At 40.2% G+C, this 24,576-nt stretch overlaps 1 protein-coding gene across 15 annotated transcripts in view; it reads left to right on the plus strand.

Annotated features, from left to right (window-relative positions):
• Positions 1–24,576, plus strand: part of TLE4 (TLE family member 4, transcriptional corepressor) — a 146,977-nt gene that overhangs the window by 21,251 nt on the left and 101,150 nt on the right. For 11 of the 15 annotated variants that reach the window (XM_059656994.1, XM_059656992.1, XM_059656981.1 and 8 more), the window contains exon 5: positions 13,851–13,913. The exons of the other annotated variants lie outside the window; for them this stretch is intronic. In XM_059656994.1, the coding sequence (XP_059512977.1) occupies positions 13,851–13,913 (63 nt within the window). The remainder of the gene's footprint in view (positions 1–13,850; positions 13,914–24,576) is intronic. 15 annotated transcript variants of the gene reach the window in all.

A 24,576-nucleotide genomic window follows, 5' to 3' on the forward strand; every position in this document is an offset into this window, starting at 1 on the left:
TAGTAGTGCCTTCTAATTCCTGAGCTGTATTTTAGTTAAATGGGCAAAAAGAATCATGAAGTAGTACATTTTATTTTAATTTGGTTTCTCTTTGAGCACATTCTCTGCAGAAAATACATTAAACGCAATTTAAAGAGCAGGCAAAACTCCAGTTTTGCAGTTTATTTTGTTGTGGTAGAAGCACAAACATCCTTGTACTGTCATGTTTTTCATGCTCTTCTTTAACCCTGTCATTTGGGAATAAGAAAATACTGTTTAGAACTGTGTAGTCCCTTATTTTTGTTTGTTGTAGCACAGCAACAGACTAGCAGGAAGCCTGATGAGTGGGAAGACCTTGGCTGGCATATCTGCAGAGCTGATTTTTAGGCTGTCACCTACCTTTAAGTAGTTAAGTACAATTTTGAACACTTCCCTTTTCTGCATAAACTAGCGCAGGGATCATGTACTGCACCATTTATCAGGGCTGTGTTGGAGAGTTTTGTTGCCCTGAAGGGATATCCCTGTCACCTATTCTGAAGTCCCAGGCAGTTTAGGATTTAGAAGTGTTGCTCTAGAGCAGTGCTACTGTAGGCTGCTGCAGGTCTGTGAACTATTTTTTAAAGGTGGGTGATATGATAAGGAGCTTGTGCCAGACTGTAAGTCAATATACTACTTCATCAAGAATGTCTTTATTAAGAAAAGAAAAAGAATTAAAAAACGCACCTAACTGAATTAAACAATAGTTTATTTAATTCCAGTACAAGCCCATTATCTTCTTGTCAATGGATAACAATTTGGGGATTGACTGCTTTCAGTAGCACTGCAATAGAGGTTTATTAGGGTTGTTTTTATAAATTAGGAATAGACTGAAGTCAAAGTTAGTAAAATAAAGGGAGATGTAACCCAAAAAATAAAAGGTAAGTTTAAAGACAAGTTAGGTTAAAGGTATGATTCAGTTCAAGGTGGTGGGGACATGTGCAAAATAGTCAAGGCAATTTACACAGATTCTGCAAGTAGGAAGCTGTAAGAGACAGTACAGTTTGCTTTGGTTAATGCAAAACTCCTTTAAGTTCTTTTAGTACTTCTGAATTCTGAATAGCTTGCCTTAAACAATTTTTGTTTTTCATTTTACCATCTACTCAATGGAAAGCACATATTTCTATAGGTCTCACACAACTGTTATTATATAGTCTTAAATTGCAAGCTTTGAAATTCAGCCTGACTTCCCCTCCACCTCTCTTCTGCCCCCTCTCCCCAGCCTTATAGTCTTTACTTTTTTACTACTATATATAAAATTTACTGCATCCAGGGCAAGTATCTGTTTGCCAAGAAAAGAGGAAGAGAGATTCTTTGCCAGTAGCGAAACATAAATACTGACAATGTCTTTTCTGGGTCACAGTTCAAGAAAGTGGAGAAATAGCAAATTTTCTGGGACTAGGCCTGTGACCTCACTTCTCTTTTCAATCAGTCTGGAGGCACTGACCTACTGTCCTCTGTTACTGTGCCAGGGGGTCTGCTCCCCCACCTCCCACCCCGGGGATGTCTTCTTAATTGAGAGACAGGAAGAGCCCTAAGTTTGAATCTATAGGTAACAATACAGCTACTCAACTTGTAGCACTATCTAATCTCAGTTCTGTCTTAGAACAGAACTATTTACTTTAAGGCAGTGGTTCTCAACCTTCTGGCCCTTTGAATACAGTTCCTCATGTTGTGACCCAACCATAAAATTATTTTCGTTGCTACTTCGTATCTGTAATGTTGCTACTGTTATGAATCGTAATGTAAATACCTGATATGCAGTATGGTCTTAGGAGACCCCTGTGAAAGGGTCGTTCAACCGCCAAAGGGGTCGCGACCCACAGGTTGAGAACCGCTGGCTTAGAGTATAGTTCAGCTGGATTAGTAATTAGGGTCAACATGGGAATTGACTTCACAGTTGTATTGTTCACAATATGTGGTGTGCTTTCCAAATTGTTTTATCACTCGAATCTGGATTTTTCCCTTGCCTTTCCATTACTGTCCCCCAAAGCAAACCTTGAAATCAGCCTTGTGACTTCCTATTTTAATGAACAGTAGCACCATATCCAGGCTTCACACATTGGAATCATGGACTTCTTACTTTCATTGTTGCTTGTCTCCCTGCGCAGCATGTCTCCTTTCCTCACCAGCCTCTGGCTAATCACTGCATCTGCAGCCTTTGCCTCTCTGCTCCTTTATCTGGGCTGCAGGAGCTCAGGGTACACTTCTCTATCTATTCACACTGGGTTGTTATTTGGGGGCCCTCTCTACTGGAAATCCAGCTAGTATCTCCAACTTGCCTCTGCTCTTCTCTGCTCCTTTTACCCATTACATAGGTGATCTTGTCCATGCTGCTAAGTAGATGGCTCACCAAATTTTTTCAATAGCCTGGATGTCTCTTCTGAGACCATTATATGTAACTTTGAGAATTCATGGGTACTTAAACACAGCATGTCCTAAAAAGACATCCTCCTGCACAAGCCTGCTCTTGGTCCAGTGATCTCTATCTCAGGAAATGCCAGCAGCATCCACCCAATTTCTCAAGCCAGAAGTCCAGAGGCAGGTGAGGATTGCTTTTCCCTCTCACTCTTTAGCTGCACACAGGCCATCATCTGGTTTCTTGAAATCTACTCCCAGTTACTCCTCCATTTGTTTACTTCTCTCCTGCTGTCTGATCATGGTGAGTTAACACTTGACACTTCCTTGGTTTGATCTTTAAAATGGGACAGCAGTAATCCTCTTAAAATTGTTCTGAGTTTAAGGAGCTTTCCATGAATTTTAGGATGATGGTGATGATGGCGACGATGATGACTAGCACCCTTAGACACCATAATTAAGATGACTCTCATCATGAGTAATGCTCTCATCGCCTACCTGGTCTAACCTTGGTGGAGATAATCCTGGTACACTAGGCTCTGCTGGATCTGCTTTTCCAGCCTCATTCTGTGCCACCTGTTCCCTTTCACTTGGTCCCATGTGTCCAATTTGAATGAATTTGGACAATTTGTCCATTCACTTTTTGGAATGTTTTCCCCTTTCCCTGCTCTTCTTTGTCTAGCAGACGCACTTCACCATCAGTTACTCAGGGAAACAGTCCCCTGTTAAGCATTTAAAACTACCCTACATTTTACTTAAATGTCTGTCTCATTTGCTAGATTATGAGCTCTATAAATCTTTCTTGTTCACCTACTCTTTTTCTCAGACTGTTACACTGGCCTGACAGTATTGTAGACAACTGCTGAAAACCGGAATTGATATGGATTACATGTTGCTCTCTCCCCAAAGCCACTGTAATGACTTCAGCCAGAAGGGGTTTCTGCCATCCTCACACTTGCGTTTCTAGGGCTCCTCTGTGTACCACCTTGATACCACATGATGTCTGTTACTGTGCTTATTTCCATTTGTTCGTCTGGTTCACTCGATTATAAACACTTCAAGGCCCAGATCGATTGGGCATTCACTGCTGTTTCTACCGTAGCTGCTAGCTTAGGGTAAGAGTGAATGAATGAGCCGGTATCTGAAAGCATCTTGTTGAATTTTCTAAGTCTGTGGTGTTATGGGAATTCATAATGTTTCTATTCTGAAATTATCTTTCATCCTCCATCTTTCCTCTTTTGGTATGTTTTGTGGTTATAAATCTTTTCTGCCTTCCACAGCCACTTAAATATAATCAGTGGCAAGAAAGGGGTGTGCAGGGCAGAAATGCACTGGAGTGTCTTAACCTCCTGTCTGGTATTTATCACAGCTTTCCTAGGAATTGTCCTTGATAGGTCCTTGCTGCCTTCCAAATAAAGTTCAAGCTCTTTAGTGTGGCATTCAAGACCTTCCACAGTCTGACCCCAGTGAACCCTTTCTGTCCTTATTTTCCACTTGGTTTTTTATTGCATGCATCCTGTGCTCTGGCTTAATGGTTTTCAATCTTGGCCTGTACATTAGAATCACCCCAGGAGCTTTAAAATAAAATACTAGCAGGTGGGTTCTACCCTCTGAGAGTGTGAGTTCATTGGTCTGGGGTGAAGCCTGTGTGTTGGTGTTTGTGAAAGATCCACTTGTAATGCTAGTGTAAAGCCAGGGCTGGAGACCATTGACTGACTCAGTGTTGCCCACAAAATATAATCTCCTATAAGAGCTTTGAGAAGAAAGGATTTTATAGTCAAAGAAGTTTGATTAGGACTGCATTTTATGTACTCCTTTCTAGAGATTTATAACATTATCAAGTAAGAGGCTCTGAGATGTTCAACAAGAAAGAAACCGGTTTAACCTCTGTGAAGTAATCTGATCAGAGAGCTCTTTATGTATGTGATACCTGTTAATGACATCTGCTAAACTTAGTCTAGAATCTGCTTTGGGCCATGCTGTACCCAGCCACATCTCAGCTTTTAAGTCACTTTTTTATTTGTCTTTCCTTGATTGTATCTAAACTGTACTACCCCCTGCCTCAGGCTTCTCTCTCAGCATTTTTCAGCATCTGTAATTCTTCTTTACATACTTATATGTTTGCTTCTGTCTCCCGCTCTGTGATGTGAACTCCATGACAGCAGGAACTTATTTGTCTTGTTCACCCTTGTGTCTCCATTCATCCCCTAAAATAGGCCTGATAGATAGTAGGTGCTTAATAAATATTTGAATGAACAGAAAGCAATACCTTCATGTTTTTGGCTTTTACTAATGTACATATGTTTAAATATTTTAAACTGCCTGCACAATTTAATTAAAAGCTTGAAATACATTTTTAAAAGCAATAGGAATACAGGAGCAAATATAGATGACAGTAGTTTTCAATACCTTTAATTTTCTCAACCTGCCTAGTAAAGTATTAAAACAAAGAAGACAAGGAAAAATAGATATGAGTCTGATTGTAGAGAGAATACTATTACTTTTCTGATTATAGAGAGTTCTTGGTCTGTGGCAGTGATGGCGAACCTTTTGAGCTCGGCGTGTCAGCATTTTGAAAAACCCTAACTTAACTCTGGCGCCGCGTCACATATAGAAATTTTTTGATATTTGCAACCATAGTAAAACAAAGACTTATATTTTTGATATTTATTTTATATATTTAAATGCCATTTAACAAAGAAAAATCAACCAAAAAATGAGTTTGCGTGTCACCTCTGACACGCATGTCATAGGTTCGCCATCACTGGTCTATGGGATGGGAGTTATTTTTTCTCTCTTAATTTTTTAACCAGAGTACCAGGGGTCACACCTATGTGAGACATTATAAGAGTTTAGGTGAGGAATCAGTGAGCAATAGTGGGCTTTTGTGTAGGACACCCAGTATCAATGACAAAAAAAAAAAACAGGCAAGGAACTAGTAGGTTCTAAGTAAAAACTTCTAATTATTAGAACTCTCTACAGTGAGAGTATTTCAACAGGTTTGTCAGGGCCAGTGGGTAGGGTCTTTGTGTACCCGAATCCATACTTGGAATCCCATTCATGTGGAGCTGCGGCATTCCTGGGCTTTGTTTGGAAGGAATTCCCATGGCATGTTCTCTCTAGAAGTCCTCATGCTATAGCTGTGTCCCTGGCTTCCTACACCTGTTTCTGACTCTCCAGGTGCTGAGTGTATCTGGAACCACTCTTTTATTTCCTGTGACACCAGGGATGTTGGTGCCTGGGTAGGGCCTTTTTTGGGGGGGCTCTTGGATTCATCCCCCTGGTTCACTCTGGAGATATCATTGTGGAGATTATTGTGACTCAGCACACAAGGTGCCCATCCATTGTGCTGTCTTAACGGTTACCCTAATTCCAGTGAATCAAGTGATGGCAGTCTGGTGTGAGTTATTTCAGGAGGGAGGTTAAGTGGCATCTCCTTTATTGCATTTCTAAAATAGTCTTTTAAAACATGTCCTGCAAAGATTTCAGAATGGAACTTTAATCATTTACTTATCGGTGAGGAATTGTCTTAAATGAATTAGTATTTCCTTTGGGGGTCCACTATGATCACTTATTATTTTTGAGTTGCTTGGCATCCTAAATGCCAGAAAAGGTGTGTGTGAGGAAGGTTAACAAACCAAATCAGACTCTAAAGCAGGTCTTGCTCTAACTTTCCCAATTTCAGCATGCTTGCAAAGATTTCCGGAGCTTGCAACCTAACCTGAGCTGCAGTTACTTCTGTTCATTCAATTAGTGTTATTGAGTGTCTTCTACATACCAGGCAATTCTTTGGAGCCTTGCTTCTTGGGGTGTGGTCTGTGGACCCCACAGCATCATGTCACCTGAGGGTTGTTAGAAGTATAGACTCTCAGGTCCCACTCCAGGCTGGATTTGAACAAGATTCCCATGTGATTAGTGTGCACATTAAAGTTGTTGAAGTACTACTCTTTAGTTCATGAAAACAAAAACATGTTAGCTAATTTCAGATGATTACAAATGCTGTGAAGAAAAGACTGTAATAGGCAGAGTGAGTGGGATGAGTGTGAGGAGTCATAGAGGAGGGTGAGTGAGGATGTCTGAGGAGGTGTCCTGTGGGCTAAGACTTAACTGATGAGTTGGGACCAGCCCTGGGAAGATCAGGGGAAGGCAGGTCAGACGAGGGGCCCTCCTTCAACCTTGCAGTGCGCTGTCCACACCTGTCTTTTTTGAAGCCGGGGTCACACCTTTGCTTCTCCCCCTTTGTGCTCTATCTGCGGAGTCACTTGTCTGCTGTGCCTGGACCGGGTTGGTAATGGTATTATTTGGCAAGTGCAAACAGCAGAAGAGCAACACTTTTGTTTTAGTAAGAGCTGGCTATTTATCAAGGCAAGAACATAATCCAAGGGGATGGAAGGGTAACTTGGCGCAGTGATGGCCTCAGAGAGTTGAAATTATATATGCTTGGGAGGAGGAAGGGCAATAGAGGCTAGAATTGAACGGAGAAGAGGAAAGGAAGTGTTGAGGGGTTTGGATGTTGATGAAGTTTTGTTGAGAAATGGAGATAAATAAGAAAAAAAGAGACAAAGTCTTTGGCCTCACCTGTGGGTGAGAAATACAGCATATTTCTCAGTGTATAGAAGGTGTCTTATTGTTTCCCTGGTTATAGCTATGTTTGATGAGAACTTGGTAAGAAGCTAGTGTTTTTCTTTTTGGTTTTATTCTAGTATCCAAAGTTCCTTTGTCTTTTAGGCATTTTATCACATACATTTTATTCATATACATCATGTGGGGGAAAAATACAGTGAATGATCTTTACCTATGATGGGCACAGGAATATTTGTCCCCTCCACTATGGTTAATTACATACTGCTTAATCGTGCATCAGCATTCAAAGGCCCCTATGCATTTATGTCAGTAGGAAATAGTAGGGGGAAAAGAGAGAGAGCAGGAGATTGAGATTCAGAGAGAGAGAGATTCTGAGATAGAGGGCGAGAAGAAGAGACATCAAAAAGTAGCTGGTAGTGCTTGCTGGCCCAGGAGTACTGAGTAAATGAGCATTTGCACAACTTGGGTGTGGGTGTTTTAGTACAGAATAATCTGGGTCTGTGACCAAACACACCTTGTTCCCTGAAGGCTGAAGTTAAGCTCATTAGAGAAAAACATTTTCTTTCCCTACTCCTGATATCCCACTTTTCTCTCCCACCTTTTTTCCATTTTCCCTGCCCCACCTCTGTGGTAGAGCTGAGTATAACAGTGATTACATTGGTTACAGTGTTATTTAGACTTGAGAACTGAAATGATTTGACCTTTTAGGAGTAACTGGATATCAGGCACAGTGATCATCAATCATTCTCAGCCTTGATACTATATCACTCTTAACATTTGAAACAGTATTTAACTACAATAACCAGAGCCATGAAGATGTAGATAAAATAATAGTCAAATACGGGTATCTGGGATTTCCCTTAAAGGCCTTTTAAAAGCTTAAGGGGTGAGAGATAGGGGCCCTTTTTTCTAACAATTGCAAAAATGCTTTAGTAAAATATTACTTCACCTTTGAGGACAGATGGGAATAGTTTCACGAAATGCAGGTATACTGTGATAACTCCGGGAAAGACATTGTCTTGCATATTCCTACTGTAGCACTCCTATGTCTTCTTAGGACAAACAAATGGAGTACTTCAGTGTGTGCAGTTAGCTGAACTGTGCACATGGAGCACCCAGGAAAATCGAGTTCAAAACACAAAGAAGATTGCTTTAGTTAAACTTCTGGGGTTAGGGGTAAAAATATGGTTGAACATTGGCACTTTCAATTCTAAATGAGCACTCCTTAGCACCACTTTCTTCTTGGTACTAAGAGAAATATACTTGGTAAAAAAAAGTGTTGGTAGTTTGAATCAGTCCTTTAGGGAACTGATAGATGTCCTATTAAATTGATTGTTAATATGTTATTACTTCATTTTATTGCTTTATTAGTAATATAAAGTAATCACTTGAAGTATGCTGACAATATTTTGATCTAAATTTCTAAGCCTTATTCCAGTCTGGCTTTTAAAACAAAACGAAACAAAAAACACATAAAATTTGTGTTATCCGTTACATGTTCTTAGATCTTTTGTAAAGTTGAATTTTGATAAGATAAAATCTGAGTTGTCAATGTAGAGCAGTGGTTCTCAACGCGTGGGTCACAACCCCTTTGGGGGTCGAACGACCCTTTCACAGGGGTCGCCTAACCGTGGTCGGCAAACCACGGCTCGCGAGACACATGCGGCTCTTTGGCCCTTTGAGTGTGGCTCTTCCACAAAATACCACGTGTGGGCACGCATGTATAGTGCGATTGAAACTTCGTGGCCCATGCGCAGAAGTCGATATTTTGTGGAAGAGCCACAATCAAGGGGCCAAAGAGCCGCATGTGGCTTGCGAGCCGCGGTTTGCCTAGCTGCAGTTTGCGGACCACTGGAAGACCATCGGAAAACACATATATAATTACATATTGTTTTAGTGATTAATCACTATGCTTTAATTATGTTCAATTTGTAACAATGAAAATACATCCTGCATATCAGATATTTACATTACGATTCATAATAGTAGCAAAATTACAGTTATGAAGTAGCAACGAAAGTAATTTTATGGTTGGGGGTCACCACAACATGAGGAACTGTATTAAAGGGTCGCAGCATTAGGAAGGTTGAGAACCACTGGTGTAGAGCAATAGTACTACTTGAATATTTTCATTACAGTTAGTATGGATTTTTATTAAGTTGGGAATAATTTCTCATTAGTTCTCTGATTTTTTTCTTTTTAAATCTAGAGGCAGGCAAAATCAGTTCCAAAAGTTGTACTGTTTCTCAGAAAATTTGGAGTAGGTTGATGAGCAAATCGAGATAATTTTCTGATTGAATTAAAATTATAGCCTTTGATTCTGTAGTGGTAAAGGGAGGGTGAAGGAGAGAATTGCAAGATTTATTTGTACTTATTCCAAAACAGATTTCAGACAGAATAAGAAGGAATTATTCTTCACTTTAAAAAAAAATGTTTATACATAGTGGTTGTTATGTTCTTGATAAGCACATAATAAAATAAATAGATTCATCTTCGGAAAAAAATTTTGGCAAAGAAACTGCTGTAGAAAACATTATTCATGAGATGTTATTAAAGCATGTTTTTCTGAAACTATAATTGTTTAGATATTTTTTGTTCTTTTTTAATTTTTTTCTGGTTGGCTGCTAAAATGGTTTTCTAATGTTTTGTTATTCTGTTTTATTTCAATAATATGTAATAGTGTTTTTCCTATTTCAATGAGAGGCTAAAAATTCTAAGAAAAATTTTAAAATGATTGATTTTGATATGACTCTTTGGTTACTGAAATAAAGTCATCTGTACTTTCAAGTTTATTATGTGGTTAAAATAAAATTAGTTTAACTTTTTTAAAGGATATTATGTAGGCGGAAATAATATAAATAAAATTTAGATTTATTGTATTTGAACTATTTGAGAGATTGCAATTCAATTTAAGCATAGCCTTAACCAATTTTTTGTCTTACTTAAATGACTAATGTAATTTGTTATATATGGTAAAGAAAATATGTTTCTGATACTGTGTGCTTTAGTATTTGTTGCTTTGTAATCTAGTGATTGAATAGTGACATTCTTTTCAGTGCATGGCATTGCTTTTCCATGTTGCATGGTAGTTAATAATTTTCAATGATTCTTGAATTGGAGTGTGAAGATGAAAGGGATAAAAGGTTCTCAGCATTTTTCTGTTTCATTACTGACTGGTTATGCTACTAGTCCACTGGCCATCACCACTTTGGAGTTAGCTTGTCAGCATTCATGTGCCAGGTATGGAGTGCATAGGTAAAGGATTTTCATAGCATGCCTTTTTTAAAGTTAACTTTTTTCTAAAATATTTAGCTCAAACTTTTTTTTTTAATTAGAGATGGTTATCAATTTTATTGCCTCTTTATTGGAGGGATGGAATAAAGCTGGGAAATTATAGAAGAGAGAAATAGAATGATAGTTGAGGGTGGGAAAATATGTGCAACTAGTGTTTTTGTTTTTTTTAAACTATATTTTATTGATTTTTTACAGAGAGGAAGGGAGAGAGATAGAGAGTTAGAAACATCGATGAGAGAGAAACATCGATCAGCTGCCTCCTGCACATCTCCTACTGGGGATGTGCCTGCAACCCAGGTACATGACCTTGACCGGAATCGAACCTGGGACCTTTCAGTCGAAAGCCGACGCTCTATCCACTGAGCCAAACCGGTTTCGGCGTAACTAGTATTTTTTAATGAATATCTTGATGATAGAGGAAGACATAATAGAAGTGTCAAAAATTGTTAATCTATTTGACAAACTATGGCTGCAAAAACAATCTTTTTGTTATATATTGACATGAACAATTGTTCTTTTATTGGGGCCGTTAATGCTATTTTGGTATGTCATGGGCAACTGAAGGCAATAGTTAGCGGTGTCCATAAAGCATCAAATACCATGATAACATCCAGTAATCCTAACAGCAGTATTTCACAATCTCTGCCTGTTTAAATGGGCTATCTGTGAATGTACTTGCTCAGGGATGCATGAGCCACATCACCTATAAATTTGATTGGAAGCTACAGAGCTGGCCTAGGCTGATGGATAGCAGATTAGAACCCTGATTAACCATGTGATTCAAAGACTGGGAATATATTGTCTAAGCAAGATTCATCAGATGCAATCAGAATTTCAAGTGGTCAGATGAAATTCAAATGTGTATTGTGGCTTTTTCTCCCCTAGTGCTTTTCCTCCTAGGTTGCCTATTTTCCCCCTCTCTTTCCCCAAAGCTGAAAAATACTTCTTTGATGAATCTGCTCCTTACCCTAAAGCTAGCTGTCTGTTATTCATCAGAAAGCAGGTCGCAGTTCAGTGAGCAGAAGAAAAGATTTTAATAGAAGCTATGCCAAGGGCTGTAATGCATCATTTTAGGGCCCTAATTACATTACAATGACAAATATCAATGGTGACAACAGCAATAACCTACATCCCTTAATGGCTGTGCTGGAAAAGGAGTTTGGACCTCACGCCATTAGATTAGACTCAGTTTCAAAACATAGGCCATTAGAAGTGTGTGTCCGCAGTATTATTGGCTGATCACTGAAGCCCAGTGGAAAGGCCTGTAAATAAATGATGCCTCCCTAAAGCTGGATCCTATGGGACAAAAGAAGCAAAATTAGATGACCATGGAAGCAGCAGTGTTTCCGAGGCAACTTTAGCTTTCAAAGTGAAGAATGACTGGCTTAATTTTATGAAATCACACACACATCCCACCCCCCTACTGCCAATTAGCCTGACCATGAAAATCCATTGGCATGACAACTCAAAGAAATTAAGAAGTCTTTTAAACAAAAGGAGGCCTTTAAAGAAAATGTTTGGGAGGTCGCCCCCTCTGCTTTTTCTGTTAGGTGTGCATGTTAACATATATGAACCAATAAAACGACTTTTCTACTATTTTAAAGAAAATACAGACTTTTTTCCATATTTGTTTAGACTTGAAATAGCCTAGGTCCAAAGTTAAAGAAGCCAGATAAATACCTCTTGGTCTTTGTTTTGCCAGCTAAGTTTCCTTAGAGTAGTTTTTATTGCCTATAGGCAAACTAAAGAACTCAGTTTTCTTATGTGCCCACACATTTTTCAACTCTCCTAGCAAGGGACTATTTTATTTATGTAAACAACATAATGAGGAAAATATGCCTGGCAGATGGTTCCAAGCATTAGAATTATCAGTTTGGTCTGCCCCAAAGTGTCTCATTATCTTTTATACTCTCTCCCTCCACCTCTCGTTACAGAAAGCTTAACAACCAAATGCCTTTGAGACACCGTGCTTTTAGTCTGGTGAATGCTACTCTCTTTTCTCAGCTCACACTGGAATTTCACCCCATAACCACTGTGGTATGTTCGTCCAGGTGGAGAGTGATTTGGTGATTCCCATTGCAGCTTTTCATGGTGGTTTAAGCATTCTTAAAGGATAGCTAAATGCTCCATGGGGCAAGTGCCATAAATTAAATCAGGTCAGCACAGTTGGGTCCTTATTCACTGATGCTTGTTGGTGTTGGGTTTTTGTCCATCCTGTTAGGAAGGCAGAATTGGAATGGAAAATTTAGGTTTGGAACTTGGTTAGTTTGTGTTTTCTCCTGGCTGGCAAAGTTTGTAAGGTGCTGGCATTTAAAAGATGCTTTGCTATCAAGTCAAGGGCTGCTGATGAGAGAAGGAAACCTAGAATGCACAAGGCGTGTCGCTATCATTCTGGTAATGACTTAGTAAGAAAGAGAGCATTTTGTTCTTTTAAAAAATGAGGAACTGACCCTGATGGAATTTATTTTAAGAATGTTTGAAAAATAGTAATTGCTTTATGTTATCTGCCTTTCAGTACTCCTCTCCTTTTGCCCACCTCATCAGTAAAATATAAGCTATTTTATTTTTATGTATATAAAAGAAATGTGTTTACCTGTCACATGCCAAAGTCTATAAGGAGCCATCTATAATAATAAAAGCATAATATGCTAATTAGACTGGACAGCTGAATGACTTTCTGGACGTCATTCCGGACATCCAGACGAAGCCTCGGCAGCGGGGGCTGAGGCAGAGGCGGTTGGGGCGATGAGGCAGGCAAGCAGTTAGGGGCGATCAGGGAGGCAGGCATGCGAGTGGTTAGCGGCGATGAGGCAGGCAGGCAGAGTGGTTAGGGGTAATCAGGCAGGCAGGCGAGCAGTTAGGAGCCAGCGGTGCCAGAAAATTATTAGAGAAAAATCTGTTATCTGACATTATTGGGACTTTTACAGATATATAGTGCTGTGATTAGTTCCCAAGGTTAGTTCCCATATACACACAAATTGCTTGTATATGACGACTTTTAGCATGTTCTAAACCTCTTCACACAGAAAATCTTGGTTAATACACTTGGGAATTTTTATGGTTAAAGAAAACATGCCATTTTTCAACAATTTATTGCTAAGGATATGAATTAATCAACTTTTGGGGGTTGGTTGGGTGCTATTTTTGGGGAGAGGTTGGGGACTTAATTATAAAATCCCAGTGAGTACTAATTGAGAGAAGTTGAGATATAGAGAAGAATGTATATTTATTATCTAAATTCTAAAAACTTGGGTTTTTATGAAAAACCACATCAGATTGAATAAGGGTCCTGTTGAAGCTTTTGAAACTGATTTCCAGTTATGAAAATTAAATTTTTTTATGTTGTCCTGGTTCTTGAAGGTTGACTTTTTAAGATGAATTCTGGTTAATAAATTGTGCTATTAATGTGGCACTGTTGTCATTGCTGCCCGTTAGTGGGCTAGCTGATGAGCGTTTTCCTCTTCCTTATGAAGTATACCAGCCAGAATATAAAGTGTGTATTAATATCATCTTGTTAATATTTTGGGAATTTGTAACCAGCTGACTGTTCTCTTCATTGCTTTCCTTTCCTTTTTTTTTTTTTTTTTTTTTTTTTACAGGCAGAGATTGTCAAGAGGCTGAATGCTATCTGTGCACAAGTCATTCCTTTCCTGTCCCAAGAGGTAAGGCAGTTGGTTTCAGGCACTGGGCTAGAAGGTGCCGTTTTAGTGGTTTTGCAGAAGGGGGATTGTGGGACTGACTCTTTGCCCTTGTCGGCCTCTTGGTGTTTGTATTACACATTTCTAAGGTACAGTGTTCAAATTCCAACTTCTACACCTTTCTTACATTCAGTGGAAAATAATTGTGTTTATATAATGGAATGTTTCTTATATGCGAAGGAAAATTCAGTTGTTAAAATATCTGCTGTCATTGGACAATGTAGTGTTACTCAGAATTATGACTGTTTGTCTTAATGGCATCTAATAGGGTAGTTTAAAAAATTTCCCAGAAGACAAAAGCTTGTTCTACACTTGTGTCACTGGGCAATGAGTTGTCAGAAGAGGTATCAAATAGAAACTACTTTATGTAGTAAACACAAACTAATGTAACTTTTGTGTAGCTGCTCTTGAAAAGTTACTATTGTTACCTCATGATGTCTTTGTATTGCCTGTGCATTTGAGAAAAGATGCAAGATGGGCTCAGTGGACTCACTGTTCTGAACGCCATGGACTTCATGCATTGCCAAGGCAAGGGGGGCATGCAGCTCTCTCGCTCTCTCTTGCTCACCACCTGTCCACAGATGTACACATGCTGGAATGAGGAGGTGCATTTCTAGTGCACGGTGGCTTCCATGTGGCTTTTTTTGTTGTTCATTTGCTTGCTTGCTCTGGGTAGTTAGAAATTTAGGTGAGCATGCTGGAAAGGAATACTTTTTGATTTTGTATTACTGAATCCTTCATTGCTCAGGGAAGATAAGCTGTGAGAAGAAGCTAACTAATGAAATATCTGCATGTCCTGCAGTCACAGAGCTATGTATTGTAGGATAGAAAGTACTGAGCGACTTTCCTCCTACCCTTCTGTTCTTTTAAGTGTATCTGTCCCTGCTTTGAAGGAGAGTGGTTTGTCACCTGCCTGTCAGTGGGCACGATCTGCTGATGTTAGTGTGCAGAGGGTATTTGCGATGCATGTATGTTACAGAGATGTGGATTCTCTGTGACTTCTTATTTGGTCTGAACTGGGTTAGACTTGAGTAACCATGGCTGCCTTTCATTGGGTATATATCCCTTTCTGGTGCTCATATTCACAAATCCTGGGCATAAGTTAAAATCCTGAATTCAAATGTTCTTCTGGATCACAAACAGTAAAGGGTGTTTTGTCTTTCTCCCCCTTTAGCTGTTACCACAGAACCACCACCCACTGTATCTCCATTTACCTATTTCCACTCGGGATTTGCTTATAACTAGATGAGATGGGGTGGTGAAGGAGAGTCAAGGGCCTGGAGGCATTCCTTTAGGAAGCCTGGGTGCCCTTTGCTCACTCCAGACCAGTGTGTGTTTCTTCTGACTTGGAGCAGCTCTGCTTTATAGAGAATGGGAAGACTGCGTAACCCACAGAGCTGTAACCAGGCTGAGGTGACACAACCCATGGCAGAAGAAGTTTGAATTATCCCTGAGGTGGTGTTAGACCTCTGCAGGCACAGACCTCTATATTATCACTAGACAGTTTCTTCCCATGGCATTTCTGCAGGCTCTGTGGTGTTCTATTTAGAAGTGGAAGGAGGTCTTGGGGATGTGGGTGGAGCTGATTTACCGGTAGGTGGTTTTCCCACATGAGTTATGTTGTTTGTGTAAGCAGGTCCAGTAGGAGCAAAGTGTGTAATGGTAGTGTTGCTGAGCAAGACTGGACTGGAATTAATTGGCTGAGAAGTTGTACCCTGTAGAGGAAAGCCATGGGGGTGATACTGGCAGCTCCTTTTATGCGTGAGGTGCGAGGGTAGGCATCATAATCTCATCACTTACTGTTTATTTCACCACTACCTTTGACATTTCTTGGTTGAAATGCTTGATTCATGTGTAATGAATGACCTATGTCATGGTTTTCTAAATCCTAATGCTGTGTATATCTTTTCTTCTGCTTACTTTGGATTAATTGGCTCATCTTTTTTTAGTTTCTTAAGGTGTGTTTATATCTTCTCATGTGTGGGCCACAGACATGTTTGTTCCTGACCAATCCAGTCCTTTCTGATGTTTTGTGTCTGAACATTGCCCACCTTCTTTCTCCTTCTGGGCATTCTGTGAGCATCAGACTCCTTGCCTTTACCCTGAGGCCAGATGGACGGTAATCTGGAGGGAGGCGAGGAGGCAGGTTATTAGAGGAAGATGAATTCTATTTCCTGTCTCTTCAGAGGCATGGAAAATCACTCTTGCATGGCTGCGAGCCTCACTGGTGCCAGGACTGAAGGCTCTTAATCTGATCTTTTAACACCAGCTCTCTGTGTGACAGTCCCACTGCCAAAACGGCAGCTGCGGTATTAGAATTTATTTTAAAATGTTTTTATTTTAAAATTAAATGATTGCATTTAGAGAAAAGAAAAAAAAACAAACCTTCCCTAAAGGACTAGTACATGAGGTACCGGACAGTGGTTGGAGAGATTTTTTTTTTCCAGTTTGATAGGAACAAGAGGCAAATTTACATACATTCAGGTAAAGTCTATTTTTAAGTTAGCCCCCATGAGCTGATTAATGTACTTGCTTAATGCTTGTGTCTAGTGTACCACATTTTCTGAAATTAAAAAACACACACACACACATAGTACTGATTGAAACTATTAAATTTAGCTTTAATTGCAAGACCTGATTTTAGAAATAAGTTGTATAAGTGTAAATCAAAAGTACTTGAAGGATCTTGGCCTGTGTGTTCAGTGGTTAGAGTGACAGTCTGTGGACAGAAGGGTCAAGGGGCTCCATTCCCAGTCAAGGGCATGTACCTGAGTTGTGTGAGCGAGGCAACCAGTCAATGTGTGATGTGTCTTTCTCACATCAATGTTTATCTCTTACTCTCTCCCCCCACCTCTCTCTCTTCCTCCTTTCTACTCTCTGAAAATCAGTGGAAAAAATATCCTTAGATGAAGATTAACACAACAAAAAAAGTTCTTGAAATGTATGGATATAATACAGAGAAAATTAATTTTCTATTAGATTTTCACTAAAACATTTTGAAAATTTTAAAAAATTATAGTCAATATATATTTTAATGATGTGCTTGTTTACTCACATACAACTACTTCCAAAGTCCAGGCATTAAAAAAAGATATTGCCAACTCTTGTCATTAAAGTAACTTCATTAAAGTAACTATCAGTTATAGTTCTTAGAATTTTATAGGATTCCTAATATCAGAATTTAGAGAAAGCTTGTGTGTCTGTACCCATCTAAAGCTGGGTTTTTCCCCCCCTTTTCTTTTGGCTTTTAGGAATGGGTAAAGACTAATCTATAATGCGCTGCCCTCAAATTTCTTCTTTAAAAGGCAAACCTCAAAGTAGTAAGTGGGAAGCTCTTCTCTATCCCACTTTGGGCCTTATTTGCAGGGAAGGAACTAAAAATAATCAGCTCCCCAGTTGGCAGTTCCATAGCAAGAAATGCCAGTATGATGACAGTCAGATCTGGGCCAAGTCTTGGCCTCCCTATTATAAATTGAGTGGCTTTCTATAACCGAGTTAAGCTGGGTGACCTTTAGCAAGTGATTTGCCTCTCTAAGCCTCAGTTTCCTCATCTGTGTGATGAGGTTAATAATAGCATGGAACACACAGTCACTTTGGGGATTACTTGGATTATGTACATGAAATTTAGCACATAGTAAGCACCTCCTGATGTTTACTACTAGCATCAGTACTAGTTACAGCAGCAGTGAAGTGCTAGATTTCCTTGTGAGAGGACCTGGAGTCAGCCCTCCCGCCTCCTTGTAGTCATTGCTTTTTGGGAAATTGTGAATTTGTCATCTTCCTCTCTAATATCTTTCTGGTAATGGAAAAAAAGTGTAAATTAAAACCAAACCTGTGGCTGACACTAGCTGAAAATCTTAGTGAGCATTAGGTAGCCTCCAAAGTGATTCTCTTCTAGCTCCAAAAATTAATTTTCCCATTTAGCAAACAACTGTCTCTCCCCAGTCAGCAAGCAAAGGCCCCTCCATAAGACGACAGCTATTCAGGGTGCTCAGCACTCACCTCAGAAGAAATCGTGGTTTTGGATGGGGCCTGTATTTTACCCACAAAGTTATACAGAAAAATAAACTTCTCAATCCCATTGAGATCTAGCTGTTTTCAAAATATACCTGATGGCTTAGCTGAAGTTGGTTTTGGTTTTACAAGTAGATTATGTGGATGGATTCTTTTTTTCATCAGCGATTTCAGGATATAGCTTTTGTAGACCCTTAGACATTAGGGCCTTGGGCAAAGTTGGAGGATGCCAGTAAGTAGACTTGCCACCAGTGTCCCCCTCCTCCTTTCCCAAGAACATATCTTTAAGGAATTCCTAATGTAGATTGAAAAAGTATAGGCACTTGTTACACCCTGGCAGCAAGGTGCAATGTTTCTGCTAATTTGAAATCAGACCAACTCTGCCTCTTCCTGGCTTTATGTTGGGAAAGTTGATCTATCTGAGCCTTAGTATTCCTGTAGAATGGTGGGAATAACCCCATCTTAATAATGTATATCGCATGTACTGAAATGTGAAGCACTTGGGATAGTAAAGGCCAGTATTGTTTTGTTTTCCTTTTACTGGGAGATGGATTCTATCCAGCTTATTTTGAGTCCCAAGACGTTTGGAGAGGAAGGACTTATAAACGCTGGGAAGAGTTCATGGTAGTATTTCAGAATGCTGGCTGGCAGCGTTCCTGTGAAGGTAGGTTGGCCTTGCAGCTTTAGGGGCTGCTTTTAGCAGCTGGCAGGTAGCTCCACACAGATTATCTTTCAGAAGGGGGGGGGGGTACTTTATTTTTTGGTGAAGCAGTAAGTACGGTCTTAACCTGTTAGATTAAGCATTAAATTAGGCAGTAGCTGAGGACCTGATTTGGAGGACAGTTGTGTTTTTTGAACTCTTCTTTTCCTAGATTATAAAATTCTTTACTTTTGAGACAAGCAGGGTATGGTTCATGGTGATCAACAGATGTTCCTAAGACCTTTAAGAGCTTCAAACCCCTGATAGGCTGTAGGTGAAAATTTATTACGTTATAGTTGGAAATCTTCTCTCCTCAGGGCACAGTTGTATTTTTCAGAAACTCACTGCTCCTCTAACAAGGAACAGAGTACATTGGTAGAGTTATGCTATGTGAGAGGCAGTGTGATAAGATCCTGAGGGGTGGCACATCTGGAGCCCAATCCCGGCTCAGCCACTTGCTTCCTTTATCATACTGGGTAAAATACTTCACTTCCTGGGCTGCAGTCTCCTCATCCATGTAATGGGAAACGTATACTATTGGGTTGTTTTATATGGATTCATGACAGTGTAAAGAACCTACCTGGATATTTGGCTGCTTTAATATCAAAGGAATAATAGTTTAGTTAAGATAAAAGCTGTTTTCTCTCACAGAACAGTTTGCATAGAAACAGCTGTAGCTAATTTGGTGACTTAAGCTAGTTTCTGAAAAATACAACTGTGTCCTGAGTTAAGAAGATTTTCAACTATAATGTAATAAATTTCCACCAACAGCCTCTGGTGTTCTTCTTGTATTACCATCATCACTAGTAGCATCATATCCTGCCCCAGCCAGAGGAAGTAGAAGACAGAGCATATGCCATTTTTTTTAATGGTAGGATGTTTTTTTTGTTTGTTTGTTTGTTTTAAATCTATGTTTTTATTTATTTATTTTTTAAATATATTTTTATTGATTAAGATATTACATATGTGTCCTTATCCCCACATTACCCTCTACCCCCCCCCCCCCCCCGCTCGTGCCCTCACCCCCCCCCCCCGTTGTCCGTGTCCATTGGTTAGGCCTATATGCCTGCATGTAAGTCCTTTGGTTGATCTTTCCCCCTTTCCACCACCCTCCCCTACCCTCCCTCCAAAGCCTGACAGTCCAATCAATGCCTCTCCGTCTCTGGATCAGTCCTTGTTCATCAGTTTATGTTGTTCATTATATTCCACAAATGAGTGAGATCATGTGGTATTTATCCGCTCTCCAGTTCCATCCATGCTGTGGCAAATGGTAAGAGTTCCTTTTTCTTCTTCCTCTTCTTAAAGAATACCTTTCAGCATTTCATATAATGCTGGTTTGGTGGTGATGAACTCCTTTAGCTTTTTCTTATCCGTGAAGCTCTTTATCTGACCTTCTATTCTGAATGATAGCTTTGCTGGATAAAGTAATCTTGGTTGCAGGTTCTTGCTATTCATCACTTTGAATATTTCTTGCCACTCTCTTCTGGCCTGCATGGTTTCTGTTGAGAAATCAGCTGACAGTCGTATGGGTACTCCCTTGTAGGTAACTGACTGTCTTTCTCTTGCTGCTTTTAAGATTCTCTCTTTGTCTTTTGCTCTTGGCATTTTAATTATGATGTGTCTTGGTGTGGTCCTCTTTGGATTCCTTTTGTTTGGGGTTCTCTGCGCTTCCTGGACTTGTAAGTCTATTTCTTTCACCAGGTGGGGGAAGTTTTCTGTCATTATTTCTTCAAATAGGTTTTCAATATCTTGCCCTCTTTCTTCTTCTGGTACCCCTATAATTCTGATGTTGGTACGCTTGAAGTTGTCTCAGAGGCTCCTTACACTATCTTCATATTTTTGGAATCTCTTTTCTTTTTTCTTTTTCGGTTGGGTATTTTTTGTTTCTTTGTATTTCAAATCTTTGACTTGATTCTTGGGATCCTCTTGTCTGCTGTTGGATCTCTGTAAATTATTCTTTATTTCAGTCAGTGTATGCTTAATTTCTAGTTGGTCCTTTTTCATGTCCTCCATGGTCTCACTATACTTATTGAGGGACTCATTAAATTTATCCCCGGTTTCCATAAAATTCTTGAAAAACCTTATAAACGTGGCCTTGAACTCTATATCCAGTCGTTTGCTTTCCTCCGTTTCTGCCATTTGTGACCTGTTTCTTTGTCTCCTCATTTTGGCTGCTTCCCTGTGTTGATAGAATGGCTTTGTGTGCTAGGTGTCCTGTAGGGCCCAGTGGCTCAGCCTCCCCAGTTACCTGAGGTGGACACTCTTGGTGCACCCCCTTATGGGCTTTGTGCACAGTCTTGTTGTAGCTATGCCTTGGTTGTTGTAGGCTCACTGGGAGGAATTGACCTCCAGGGCAATTGGCAGTGAGAATCAGCTGTGTCTATGGTGGGAGAACTTCTGTGCTGAAGACACCCTTCTGGGGCAAGACTTGCTTCAGTGGGGCTTTGGTGCTCACTGAGACTGCACCCTGAGTGTGTCCCTTATGGATCTGAGGAGTTGTGATCTGGATGGTCCCCCTATGACCACTGGGTACAGTGGCTCTTGGATCTAAGGATGTGCTAATTTAGCCTCTGCCTGAGGTTACACAGCAGGAACTATGAAGAGAACTGCAGATTCCCCTTCCTTTTTTTGGAGTTTGGAAGTGCCCTGATGATGCTCAGCTGTGTAGCAATGCAAGCTGCTGTGGGGCCTTGGGCCTTCTCTTGGAAGCTCTGGGTCTATCTAGCCCGGCTGCGGTTAGGTAGTTACAGGTTGCAAATGGCCGGGGCATTCATATGCAAAAGCCTCTGCTGCAGCCTGGGCGGGGCGGGGTCTCAAGGAATCAAAGGGCGGAGGAAGCAGCTATGGCGGAGCCTCAGCCCCGCCCTAAGGAGTCTAGAGTCCCAGTGTCCCGGCAATGGCTGCAAGCACCTCTGAGGGAAAGCTGCCCTCAAGCTCGCCCGCTGCCAGAGAGACCAGTTTCTCCCCGTATGAGTGCTGGGTCCCCAGAGACTTCCCGGAACCGGATTTCAGAGCCGTGGGGAGCTTGTGTCTCCCTCCGGATTCAAAAAGACAGCCGCGTCCTCAGGTGCCAGACCCTTTCCGCGCGCGCGAGCCCCCGTACCTCTGCACTCCACCTCCGCAGCTCCTCTGGCTCTCAGTGTGCTTTTCTTTCCTTCTAGTTGTAGAATTTACACTCAGCCAGCTCTCCTGTAGTTCTGGATGAGTCCGGCTTGTGTTTTTGATGCATTTATCAATTGTTGTGGGAAGCAGCAATTTCCCGGTGTTTATCTATGCCGCCATCTTAGTTTCTCTCCCAATGGTATGATGTTGAAGATGTTCATATTTTTGCTCACTTTGCAATGAACAATGCCTAATTACCTGCCCACAGTTAGCTGCAAGGAAGACTTGGAAATGTAGGCTGAGTGGCCGTTAGGCTCACCTAAACCTTATACTAATTAAGAGGAGGAATATCAGGGGACAATTAGCGGTTTCTTCTAGACATCATGCTGCATATAAAATAAAAGCAGTGGCCATTGTTATTACTGCCATTGTTGATATGAAGGGAAGTCATATGATATGAAAACTCTAGCTCTGACTTTATAATTAGTACAACTTGTATTTTAATCTATCACATAAAATATAAACACACATGTCTTGTTATAGAATATAGAAGTCTTCTCCAAAAGTATGAATTATAAGGAGGAAAACACCCATCAGAGATTGTTTAACCTTCGTACATTCACAGGAGGTGGAAAGGAACCCGTATGAACAGTTATGGCCCCTCTAGGCTGTCTAGGTCTACATCAGGGGTGGGGAACCTTTTTTTTTGTCAAGGGCCATTTGGATATTCATAACATTATTGGTGGGCCATGCAAAATTATCAACTTAAAAATTAGCCTGCTATATTTGATCAAACATTTAATTGACTCACCCCTAATGCCTTGTCACGGCCAGACCAAATGATTTTGAGGGCCTTAAACAGCCCAAGGACTGGACAGTTCCCCACCCTGTTCTAGATTCACAGCTTATATTTATGCCTGTATTTTTCAAAGTACAAAGACTCTTGAAGAGCTCTTAATTGAAGGGTGGGATGTAGCAGAGCATACATAGGCCTGCCCTATTTTGTAGTAGACTGGCTGGAAGGAAAATGCTAATTGAATTGAGAAGTTATGTTAAGAAAGTCTCTTCTGGTGCGTGCAACATTTTGCAAGTCTTTAACTTAGAACTTTCTCCTCACATATCTCAGACATCAGGCATATTCTTGTGAATATGTATTGCCTTTGACCTGGAGAGAATGGGATTAAAATTTTTTGCAATCTCCCCTCCCCCTTCCCCCCAAAAATATGGAGTATATTTTGGATTAATCACTGTTTTGTTTTGTGGAATTATAAGACAGCTCAGAAAAATGAGCTCAGGTTGGTTGGTTTGCAGCATCAGACTTGATCCATTTTACTGGTCTCGGGCCTCAAACCATTTCCAGACCCCAGCCTAAAGTAACTTGAAATGTGTGTACTGTATGGAGAGAGCAAGAGACCATAAAAGCAGTTCCTTATGACCAGTGGCTTTCTAATTCCCATTTATTAAACCCCTGGTCATCGTTACCTTTGGAGAAATAGCATTCATCTTTAACCTTGTTTTCAGCAGAATGTTACAACTTGTTTCGGTGCCAAGGAGGATAGATATCCCTTACCTCCCCCACTTCTCTGTAAATCCATAGCTAAGTTTCTTGGTGATTGAGTTACTTAAGTGGAAGGAGGGCTGCTTAGAGGCTGGTGGGGGAGCGCTGTAGCAGAGTCCTGATGGGGCTCACCTTTTGGCCTGGTTTTACCAGAGAGCAGCTATTTTTCCTTGCATCTGTAAATACTGATTTAACAAATGAAATAAAGAATTCAAATTAGCCTTAGCCCAGTGGTCGGCAAACTCATTAGTCAACAGAGCCAAATATCAACAGTACAACGGTTGAAATTTCTTCTGAGAGCCAAATTTTTTAAACTTAAAGTATATAGGTAGGTACATTGTTATTAACTTAATTTGAGTACTCCTAAGGCTTAGGAAGAGCCACACTCAAGGGGCCAAAATGCCGCATGTGGCTCGCGAGCCGCAGTTTGCCGACCACGACCCTAGCCGATTTGGATCAGTGGATAGAGCGTCGGCCTGACCAAAGGGTCCTGGATTCGATTCGGGTCAAGAGCAAGTACCTAGGTTGCAGGCTCCTCCCCGCCCCAGGCCCTGGTTGGGGGGGGCGTGCTTGGGAGGCAACCAATCGATGTGTTTCTTTCACATTGATATTTCTCCCTCTCTTTTCCTCTCTCTTCTACTCTTTCTAAAAATCAATGGAAAAATATCCTTGGGTAAGGATAAAAAAATGGAAATCATTCTTCTGACCACATTTAACAATACTTCTATGATCATTAGAAGTTTTGGAATATAAAAGGAAAATTAGAAGTGAACATTTTAAGCTTTCTTTTTTTATTCTTATATTTACCTAGGGAAAGAGAACATCCCAACTTGAATGCTTTCTGGTGCAAATTTAACTTAACCCCAAATTTGGGATTTATTTCCCTGTTAGCTTTTCTAGTGAGTAGTACCAAGTAGTTAAGAGTTTTGCTCCAGAATTCCATAGATTTATTTGGGTGCTCTACATTACATCTAAATAGTAGAAAATAATACAGAATTACATAATAATGCTAATATGCATTTATATAAATTCTAATTCCAATAGGCTAGAGTAACTAGTCAAATGAAATGATACATGAATTTCTATATAAGACATGCTATTGATTTGGTCCTTTTAATTTGATGTAAAACATACCCTTTCTACATTATGAGATATGGGTGTATCTTAAATGCTACTTATTTGGCATCTGGGTTAATTTAAAATGGTGCTGAATTACTCTGAACCACATTTTGCATGTATGGAATAATTGTAAA

Source organism: Myotis daubentonii, chromosome 11 (genome assembly GCF_963259705.1).
Source record: "Myotis daubentonii chromosome 11, mMyoDau2.1, whole genome shotgun sequence".
In the NCBI taxonomy this organism is placed as follows: Eukaryota; Metazoa; Chordata; class Mammalia; order Chiroptera; family Vespertilionidae; genus Myotis; species Myotis daubentonii.